Source organism: Camelina sativa, chromosome 15 (genome assembly GCF_000633955.1).
Source record: "Camelina sativa cultivar DH55 chromosome 15, Cs, whole genome shotgun sequence".
Classification (NCBI taxonomy): domain Eukaryota; kingdom Viridiplantae; phylum Streptophyta; class Magnoliopsida; order Brassicales; family Brassicaceae; genus Camelina; species Camelina sativa.
Genome location: NC_025699.1, coordinates 8,590,887 through 8,602,419, shown reverse-complemented (window position 1 = coordinate 8,602,419; position 11,533 = coordinate 8,590,887). Strand labels below are relative to the sequence as shown.

Below are 11,533 nucleotides of genomic sequence, written 5' to 3'. Positions count from 1 at the left end.
TTTTTTTAAAAAAAAAAAAAAAAAAAAAAAACTATATATGTATATTAGTAAGCAATAGCACTTCCCACATCTAAGCGCATACGCATAGTTATTCTCCAAATCCAAGACAATGGCTTTTCCTTGCGTCTCAATTCCTTTTCTTCTCCTTCTTTTATTGATCACTCCTTTGTCTTCATCTTTGTCTCTGAGTGACACAGTCACAAAAGACTCACTCTACCAACTCTGCTCACAACCAACAATTTTTAACCAATTCTGCATCATTTGGCTTACCAATGATCCAGCAACGTTCACCCTCAACTTTTATGGTCTTCTCGGTTTGGTCATCCAAAAGACGCAATTGTTTGGCAATAAGAACCTAGCAATGATGAAAGGCTTAGTAAGAACCACGACTGATCCGACGCTCAAGATACCGTATGGGTCGTGCGTAACATATTATGAGTCGGCCATTAAATCGATGGAGGAAGCTATAAAGTTTGCTATCTCGAAGAAGTACGAGTTAACATCTCAGGTGGCTGGGAAAGCCTTTTCTAGTATAAATATGTGTGAAGCTGACCTTGCAGGACGTAATACTGTGCCATCTGATGTTCCATTACGCAATATCCAGTTTAAAAGAATGTGTAACATTGTTAGAGTTTTCTCTTACGTTTTGACGGCAAAAAATTATTAAGCAAATAAATTCATTGTTAAATTATTGTGTCTTGCAACTTCGGTAAGACTTTCATATCTCGGTACTTCTAGTGTGAATTTTGTGACTAGCCATATCCATAGAACCTTTAAAAATTTCCTACAATAAACACTTTTAGCACCAAAAATAAGAGAATTCGGGAAAGTAAACAAGAATATTGATTAGATAACTATCTCGCTGCACTAATGCTTTTTTTTTTTTTGTGAATAACCAGCGTTTTACCCCTGGGATTTATTAACTATAAAATAAAAGAAACTTACAACCGGATGTGTCTCGGCCACGTATGACCATCAACATCATCCCTCAACAAAGTAGCAACAACATTAGGAACTAAATCAAAAGAATGAAAACCAAGCGGTAAACAAAACGCATATCCCGCTAAACCATCGGCTAGACGATTAGCTTCACGATACACATGTTTAATACGGACAATCCAGTCCCTAACAAGAAAGCCATGGCACAGACGCACCAGAAAAGACAAAGGATGAGAGTCACTGATCCCTGTCGTAAGAAAACCCACCACCATCTCAGAATCCACTTCTAACTCTAGCCGTGTGACCCTCTTCTCCCACGCTACATACAGCCCATAATAGACCCCCCCCCCACAACTCCGCCAATGGTGCTGAACAACGACCAATATTCACCACAAAACCGCAACACAAAGCCCCTACCGAGTTCCGCAACACACCACCTGCAGCTGCAGGACCCGGATTCCCTCTGGACGCCCCATCCGTATTTATCTTGTACCATCCCTGTTCTGGTGCCACCCAACCAATCTGTTTATCTACTCGGACCACGCGACCATTATGTTCGCAAGACAACGAGTTTGCCAGTGTTACCTCTGTTGCCAAGTCCTTAACGAAACGGACCATGTCCCGACAGATCCTTCTTTCGCCAAACACATCACTACACCGCTATTTCCAGCTCCACCACGTAGCCATGGCAAACACTGTAGACCAATCTCCCTCCCTTGTAACAGTCCCTCTTTCTAAATTCTCATACACCAAACCCATCAGCGACTGAGAGAAAAATGCCAGTCTTTTACTCGGCGGTAAGATGTGAGCCCACAGTCCAGACATAGCAGGACAATCCCTGAGAACATGGAGGATAGTCTCGATGCCTCCTTGACAAACCGTACAAACATCTGAGTCACACAAATGGCGTCTCTTCCTCTCAGAATTTGTCATAATCACTTGATGCATTACCAACCAGAGGAAGATTCTAACCCGCTCAGGAGCTATCACCCGCCATATCCTCTTATACGCATTCTCCATATTTTGCACAGGCTTCTCCTCACGTATTAGGAGGCTATACGCAGATGCAACTGTAAACTTACCCTCCGAGTTTCCTCCCCACGACAACCTATCAGAAGCCCCAGTGAAACTGTCCAATACTACAGCCGCCAGCTCTCAACACTTTTCCTGCGACACATACGGTGATATACGAGAAAGATCCCATCCCACACCATCTGTCCATAACTCTCTGGCTGTGAGTTTATCAAACCCTGGAGGCAAAGCGCCCACTGCTCCTTCAACAAGAGGTTCCCCCGCAAGCCATCTGTCCGTCCAGAATAACACCTTCTTCCCATCTCCAACCACCCAATTAATTCCGCGAGTAACCACTTCCCGCAACCCCATACAGACACTCCTCCACGTCGAGGAGAAATGACTCTTGACTGATATCCATGATGTATCATGAATATCCCCCACCTTATACTTACTCCTCACTACACGTGCCCAGAGGCTCGTTTGATCATGTAAAACTCTCCAACCCACCTTCGCCAGTAGAGATTTATTCATATCACGACACGCTCTAATTCCAAGTCCCCCTTCTCTCTTGGGACGACACACTTTACTCCACGCAACCAAGTGTTGTTTTCGCTTTTCTGCATTTCTCCCCCAAAGAAAATCACCAGCTACCCTATCCAACTTGTCCAGCATACCCTGTGGCAACTTGATAGTGCTCATAGTGTGCACTGGAATAGCCGATAGTACAGACTTTGTCAAAGTAAGCCGTCCAGCAAAGCTTAGTGACCTCCCTTTCCAGCCAGCCAAACGAGATGACACCTTCTCCAAAACCTCTCCAAACGTCTCCCTATTAATCTGTTTATGGAGGATAGGCATACCAAGATACTTCCCTAGATTAACTGTTGATTTGATTCCACTCTCCTCACTAATCAACCTCCCTTGTTTCCTAGAAACATTCTTAGAGAAAAAGATCTTCGACTTCTCCAAACTGACCTTTTGACCCGAAGCCCCACAGAAAGCTTCCAACACACGTCGTAGCACCCAAATTTGAGACACCGATGCCTCTGCAAATAGAATTAAATCATCCGCAAAGCAAATATGGGACAACTGAGGTCCTGTTCTGGAGAGCTTAATCGGCTTCCACTCTTTCCGCATAACCGAATCATCAATCAAATGACATAAACGCTCCATGCATAGAACAAATAAGTAGGGAGAAAGTGGATCTCCCTGCCTTAAACCACGCAATGGCTTAAAAGATTCTGTTTTTTCTCCATTCCATAGCAGGCTCATTGACGGTCCTGTGACACACTGCATGATCAAGTGTACCCACACATCCGAGAAACCAACAGCCTTCAATGTGTCACCAAGGAAGTCCCATCTGATCCTGTCATACGCCTTCTCCAAATCAAACTTCAGGAGCATCCATCCTTTCTTACCCTGCTTTCTCCTCATAGAATGAACAGCCTCTTGCACGACTATGATGTTATCTGAGCTCAGCCGACCCGGTATAAAACTTGTCTGCGCTGGACCAATAACCCGAGTCATAACTCCTTTCAGTGTTTCAACCATAGCTTTCGTAATTGTTTTAAATAACACATTACATAAGCTAATTGGCCGGAACTGAGCAATCCTCTCTGGCTTATTCACCTTTGGTATCAAGACTACAACCGCATCATTAAGCTCAGGTGGTAAAACTCCAGTACAAAAAAAGTCCAACACAAGGCGTGTGATAGAATCTCCCACCACATCCCAATTCTTCTGATAGAAGATTGGTTGGAAACCATCAGGACCATGAGCTTTATACGGCCCCATGCTTCTGACAGCCTACTCCACTTCCACTCCCGAGAAAGGCTTACTCAAGACTACCTGATCCTCATGAGATATCCGCATAAAACCCTCAGAGGGAAGACTCTCCACCACTGGTTTGACATCCTCAAGAGAGTATAGCCTCTTATAGTAGACTAAAGCCAGCCCCTCCAACTCCTCACCATCCGAGACCCAAGCCCCAGCATCATTCTTAAGCATCTCAATCCTGTTACGCCTTCTTCTAATGATGGTTGACGTATGAAAATAACTTGTGTTCCGGTCTCCATGAACGATCCACTTCTCCCTGGACTTTTGGAACCAAATGACTTCTTCTTGCTCTAGGACTAAATCAAACTCTCCCAGAAGCTCAGCCTCCCGATGAATCAGAACATCAGTTTGATTAGTCTCCAGTAAAGTTTGCACCATCTTTAACTCAGTTAATAACTTCTCCTTTTTCTTTTGAACATCACCAAAATCTTCCTTGTTCCACTTCCGCAATGTTTTCTGTAAACCCTTCAGCGCTTCTTGTGTACTGATGCTACCATCCCATGAGTTAACCAACATATCTTTAAACTCAGGGTGAGATAACCATGCAGCCTCAAACCTAAACGGACATCTTAATGGATTCCGTCTTCCCTCTGGTGACAACTGAATATACAATGGCGCATGGTCCGATGCCAGGAAAAGAAGATGAGTAACCCTAGCTTCCTGCCACTGTAAGCGAGTCTGAGCACAGCACAGCACTCTATCCAGTCTTTTAGCCACAAAGAACCATTCTTCACGACCCCGCTTCCAGGTAAACTTATTACCCTGAAACCCCATATCAATTAAGGATAACTCGTTTATCCAATTCCCAAAATCTAGTGAATCCGTGGACAACCTACCATTCCCCCCAGACCTCTCATCCAGTCTGAGTATTGTGTTAAAGTCTCCTTCAACCACAACCGGACCCTCAACACCCCTCACAGTATCACTCAACCTTCCCCAAAGACCTTGTCTACGACTTGCCGAAGGGGCTGCATACACAACGATCCAGTTGAGAATTTCTGTACCATTAACCACTTTCGCATGAATGAACTGGTCTGTGGACTCTACAATCTCCACATCTCCTATACCAGATCTCCATAGAAGCCACAAACCGCCACTCTGACCCACAGCATCGACCCGAAAGGAGTTCTCAAGTCCTAACCCTTGGCATATACGACTTGCCCTATCGCCCTCTGCATGCGTTTCAAACACAACTAACATATCCACACAAAATTTCTTCAAGAGATATCGGACTGATCTTCAAAATTGGGGTTTGTTCGCCCCCCGGCAATTCCAAAGTATGCAATTCATCTTCACAATGTTAAATTCCTCCAAAATTGCCGGGGAAAATCGTCAAGCCTGACGAGTCTCACCTCCGCCTCCTGACAATCCATCAGTCGCAGTGACCCCCAGTGCAAGAGAAACCGTACCCGTGCCCGCGGCCACATACATCTCATCACTCCGCCGATCTCCTACCGCACCCAGATCTGTGATTTGATCTAAATTATTCACCAAGAACGAACCCCAAGATCTCCCCATATTATCCTTCTCAACCCGTAATCGTTTCCCCGACGCAGAGAGCTCCACCTCTCCCTTTGCCAGACCAAACACCAGGCCTCTAGTGGGCCCTGTGACTTTCATTTGCCGAGGCCCACTCGACACCACCCCTTTCCTCGATCTGGGCTTTTTCCCATTAGTATCTTCTCTCGGCCCATTATTTTGCTTCTCTCCTGCAGCCCCGAAAACAATCGGCTTGCCTTGGTTAACACTCTTCCCTCTATTAACCTGATTTTGAGGATCCTTGTTTTCCTTATTCGCCCCCGTAATCTCCTCCTCTGTCCGTAACTCCCAATTTCCATATCGACCTCCAAGTTACCAAACTTTTTTGATACTGCAACAATGGCAGAATCTTTATTCCCCATCATACTCCGGTTTGTACCACCGGCAGGTTTCACCGCACCAACCCTTGAAGCAACCGTCGTCACCGCCTTTGTCAAACCCTTCCCCCGTCTTGTAACCTCCGTGAAACCCCCATCCCCCGAGGGTGTCTCCTTCTCGACAGCAGGTGCAACTATCGTTGTTATCGGAGCCTCCAAGACCTTTTCAATGACCCGGTGTGGAAAATTATGAACTAGATGCCCGTACAAGCCACATGCAGAACAGATATTCGCCAACCCCTCGTACGACACAAAGTACCGCGTACCATTAACCACTATTGTCCCCTTAAGCGGTCGCCGGAGATCAACTTCAACACAAATCCGTGCAAACCGGGCTCTCTCAAACTTTAACGTTGTGAGATCCACCTTCAGTGGCTTCCCCAACCCTTTAGCAATAGCCACCAAGATAGCTGATATATCATGGTTTTTAGGTGTTTTTAGCCAGGATATAAGTCTTAATTATAGAGTCTTTTTAGTGTTTTTAGAGTCTTTTTGAGTCTTTATAGGAATTATCATGGATGGGAGCTTAATGGAGCTAAATATGAAGATTTGGAGCATAATCAAGCATTGAAGCTGAGCTACGAAGTTGGGAGACGAAATTTAGAGAGTGCATCGATCGACACACTGATATGCATCGATCGATGCTAGGCCAAAGTCAAAATTGGAAGTTTTCCCACAAGTTTTGAAGATTTACAAAGTTGCCCCAAAGTCTTTCATATTTGCATCATTAGGCCCAAGACGTGTTTTTGAGTATTTATAGGATTTTATTGGTCATTGTTTAGACCTAAGTTTTATTTTCTGCAACCAGAAGAGATATTGAGAGCTTTGGAGAGATAGATCTGAATTCATCTGTAGAGAGAAGATTCTTGAACTCCCTTCCTTACTTCTTAATATCAATTGCTTATTATTCAGAGAGATGTTTTGTGCTTTATTAATCATGTCTGAGTAATTTGCTTGTTAGGTTTAGGGTTTTTCATAGGGTTTTTATGATTTATTAGATCTGAGATTTTTAGGGTTCTTAATCTTTTATGATCTTCATCCTTGGTTGTTCTTCACAATAGTTCTTGATTGATCACCTAGAATTATTATCTTAGGAAAATAAATTGATATGAGAATATAATTGTTTTCCTGATTAAACCATTGATGAGCAAATTTATTTCTTGCAAAGAGATTTGAATTAATAAATTTGTGAACTTATCTAAACCTGTTCTTAAAGCTGATTTTTAACCTTGAATTTTGCAAAGAGATTTGGATTTTCTGGTTTTAAATTTAGAAAATATTTGCAGTGAGAACTGATTTGTTTTACAAGTGTGTTTAGAGTTCTAGATCTGATATTTAATTGCTTGAACCCTAATTATTTGATTGATTTAATAACCCATAAATTCCTGAGAAATTCCCTAGGCTTAGCTCTTTGATCCTTTGAATTTACAACACTTTTAAATTCTGTTTTGCATTGTCTTTAATTTATTATTTTGATTTAGCATAATTAAAAGATAATAAGTCTATTGTGTGAACTAGAGTCTCTGTGGATTCGACCCCTAGAGTATTACAACTGCAAGGCTGTTAGTACCTTTAGGGTATTACAATTTGAGCATATCAAATTTTGGCGCCGTTGCCGGGGACTCTTTTGATTCACCATTAGATTAAAATCTTTGATTTTGTCTAGATTTTTATTATTCTGTTTTACTCACACACTTTTGTTTCTTCTCTCTTGTGTGTTTCAGGTTCATGCCTAAGCCTAGCACCAGGAAAAATCCTACTGGTCCAGTTGTTAAGCTTACAAACCAAGAGTTAGGACAACTAGAGCGTGAAAACATCAAAGCAGCCAAATCAGCAAAGATGGTCAACCCTATCATACTGAGACCTGATGCGGCTGGAGTTTTGAGAGATCAAGAGGGTCATGTGCGCAACGAGCAAGGCCAAAAGCTTGATGCTGATGGGCGAGTTATTGAAGAAGAACTCGTCGTGGTTGGTGAGAATGCAGATGGCGTCGATCGACGCAACGTCGGCATCGATCGATGCAACCAAGAAGGCATCAATCGACGCATAGGTGGCATCGGTCGATGCAATGTCGGGGCTGGTGCGAACGGAGCCAACTTGGATGGTAACAACCAGCAGAACCTTCAGCCTAGACGGGACAACAATGGAGAATTTGTCAAGACTCTTGCGGACTTCAACAGGCCAGACTTGTTCTATGAAAACCGTTCCGCAATTGTCCCTCCTCCATTCCCAAGGAATGACTTTGAGTTGAAGCCTGCCTACTTCGCTCTTGTTGGACAGAGGCCATTCCAGAACCTGCCAAATGAGAAGCCTCTAGATCACATTGAGCACTTTGAGGACATAGTCACAAGCATCAAGGCTAATGGAGTCACTGAAGACTACCTCTACTGCAAGCTTTTCCCCTACTCTCTTGCTGGGGAAGCTTCTCATTGGCTAAGGCAGCTGAAACCAAGATCTCTGACAACCTGGCATGACATCAAGGTGGCATTCTTGAATTACTTCTATGATGATGCATTGTCTGATGAGCTGAGGATCAAACTCTCCACCTTTAGACAAGGACCAACTGAATCTTACAAAGCTGCTTGGGTAAGATTCAAAGTATACCAGAGGGACTGTCCACATCATGGGTTTTCAGAGGTGCAATTGATCAGTATCTTCTTTAGCGGGATTGACTGGAAGTATCAGATGGCTTTGGATGCTGCTAGTGATGGGAACTTCAAGACAAGGTACCCAGATGACGCTGAGAAGTTGATTGAAAGGCTAGCATCAAGTAAAAGTACTAAGAATGCAGACTTAGAGCGGAAAAGGGCACATGAAGGGCATGATTCAAATCAGTTTGCTACGGTGAATGCTAAGTTGGATACAGTGCACAATCTTCTTGTGGGAAAGAAGTCTGTCCATTTTGCTGAAGATGTTGAGACATTTGAGCCAAAGCCAGAGACAACAGAAGAAGATGTCAACTATGTGTATGGAGCTGGATATCAAGGTCAGAAGTTTGGAAATCAACAAAGCAATAGACCTTACAGCGGGAACTCTACATGCTACATGCCTAAGCCAGATTACCAGAAGCAACAACAGAACACCGGCTTTACAAGGACCTATGGTAATTCTTCTTATCAGTCTCCACCTCCACAGACTTCTGAGAGTCGAATGGAGGCCATGCTTGATCAAATTCTTCAAGGACAAGAGCAGTTGACAGTGACATTCAATGGGAAGATTGATAATGTCTACAATGAACTGACTGGGAAGTTTGATGCATTAAACACTCATGTCAAGAAGCTGGAAAATCAAGTGATTCAGACTGCTGGGTCTGTTAAAAGACAAGAGGAACTTCTTTCTAGAAGAACTGAGAACCCCAACCATGCTTGTAATGCGATTTTGGTGAAGGAAGTAGACGATGATACAGTAGTGGATGTTGCATCGACCGATGCAGCTGCAAAGCATCGATCGACGCAACCCTCAGTGGTCGTAGAAGGGTTGACTTTGAGAGACAACATCGACCGATGCAACTCTAGCATCGACCGATGCAATGTCCAGGCCGAGGAAGAAGTTACGGAAGCTCCAATTCCAGTTGCTGAGAGAGCCTACAAGCCTAAGGTTCCTTTTCCTAAGCCTAGGAGGTCTAAGCAGGAGCTTGAGGAAACTAGATGCAAAGCTATGATGGATAAGGTGATGATAGAGATGCCTTTGATTGATGCTGTCAAGTTTTCTCCTAGTATTAGGAGATATGTGAAGAGAATGGTCACCAATGGTTTGAGTCCTGAGGAAGGAGCACTGCTTACAAAGGATGTCAGTTCAATTCTGTTGAAGCAGCTCCCACAAAGGAAGAAGGATAAGAAGCAGGAGGTGGTTGTCTCTAAGGAAGTAAGTGCAGTAATTCAGAGTAGGATTGCAGAGAAGTTACCAGATCCTGGAAGCTTTGTACTTGACTGCTCTATCTCCACAGGAAGGTTTCCTCACTCTCTTTGTGATCTTGGTTCTAGTATTAACTTGATGCCACATTCTGTTGCTGTGAGACTTGGGATGATAGATTTCAAGCCAACTAAGATCTCTCTTATCTTAGCTGATCGATCCAGAAGGATTCCTGAAGGTGTCTTAGAGGATATTCCAATTAAGATTGGAGATTGCATGATTCCCACTGACTTTGTGGTGCTGAAATATGACCAAGAGCCTAATGATCCTCTCATCTTAGGACGCTCTTTCTTGGCTACAGCTGGTGCAATCATTGATGTTAAGAAGGGACACATAGCTCTGCATGTAGAAGATTTGGTCATGAACTTTGAGATGGACAAGCTGAGAAGGGTTCCCACTATTGATGGTCAGACATTTTCTGTGGAGGTTGTTTCTGATGACAATCTGATCATAGAGCTTCAAGAAGACATTACTGCTGGGTATGTCAAAGAGTTGGAGCTTGTAGAGGAAGTGAATAAGCAAGCTGCTAAGCTTGAAGATTGGAGTGGAGATCATCTAATCAGTACTAGAGACCATGATGAGGTTCTGATGCATGACAAGCCACTGGTAGATGACGTTTTTGTGATGGAAACACGAATTGCTGAGGAAAGCTACAAAAACGTTGAAGAAACACGAGTTGCAGATCAAGCATCGATCGATGCAGCTGTTGCATCGATCGACACTCCTTCCAGAGACAGCTCGGACTTGTCCACAACCACAGATTCTCGCGTTGGATCCTTAGCTGCAAGTCCTAGACCAGTTGTAAAGCTGAAATCTCACTATTCCACAGTCCAGAACCCACAGGTAAGGCCAAGGTATGCATCTCCTTCTCCCAAACCTTCTCCATTCATCAATAGGAATTTGAAAGGTACAAAAACTGTTGTGCAGTTAACCAAGCCACGAGATTATCGTAGAGTGCTTGTTTCTTCTATTGATGATTTTGCAGGACTTAAAAGAAAGCCACCCATACCTAAATCTTGCCCTGGTCCCGTTCCTCATGTCCCTTGTAGACCTCATCNTCATCTAATCAGTACTAGAGACCATGATGAGGTTCTGATGCATGACAAGCCACTGGTAGATGACGTTTTTGTGATGGAAACACGAATTGCTGAGGAAAGCTACAAAAACGTTGAAGAAACACGAGTTGCAGATCAAGCATCGATCGATGCAGCTGTTGCATCGATCGACACTCCTTCCAGAGACAGCTCGGACTTGTCCACAACCACAGATTCTCGCGTTGGATCCTTAGCTGCAAGTCCTAGACCAGTTGTAAAGCTGAAATCTCACTATTCCACAGTCCAGAACCCACAGGTAAGGCCAAGGTATGCATCTCCTTCTCCCAAACCTTCTCCATTCATCAATAGGAATTTGAAAGGTACAAAAACTGTTGTGCAGTTAACCAAGCCACGAGATTATCGTAGAGTGCTTGTTTCTTCTATTGATGATTTTGCAGGACTTAAAAGAAAGCCACCCATACCTAAATCTTGCCCTGGTCCCGTTCCTCATGTCCCTTGTAGACCTCATCCATCTGCTGCCTACACACCACCTTGGATGAAGAGGACATCCTCTCAGAAGCATTCATTGCCATGTTCCGATCCACCGGATGCCTGAGATCCGACACAGTCAAGCTAATGACTGAAAACAAGCGCTTAGTGGGAGGCAACCCACTGGTAGGTTTTTCTTTTTCATTTTTCTTTTGATTTTCATTTATTTTTATTTTATTAGCCAAACTCTTACTTGATAACACTGGGGACAGTGTTGTTTAAGTCTGGGGGAGGCAGTTACTAACTACGTTTTTGTTTTTGAGAGTCAGAAAAAAAAATGGTTTTATTGAGTCAAAATTTTGTTGGGAACTATGACTTTTCTTTTTAGTGTACTGC

The 11,533-nt window shown here is 43.5% G+C and overlaps 1 protein-coding gene across 1 annotated transcript; it reads left to right on the top strand.

Moving 5' to 3' along the window:
- Positions 88-667, top strand: LOC104748255 (pectinesterase inhibitor 2-like). Its single transcript, XM_010469927.1, has one exon. The coding sequence runs from the start codon at positions 110-112 to the stop codon at positions 665-667; it is 558 nt and encodes a 185-aa protein (XP_010468229.1). The 5' UTR covers positions 88-109.

Coding starts and splice junctions, on each gene's coding strand:
- LOC104748255 (XM_010469927.1), top strand. CDS start 110: ATGGCTTTTCCTTGCGTCTCAATTCCTTTTCTTCTCCTTCTTTTATTG.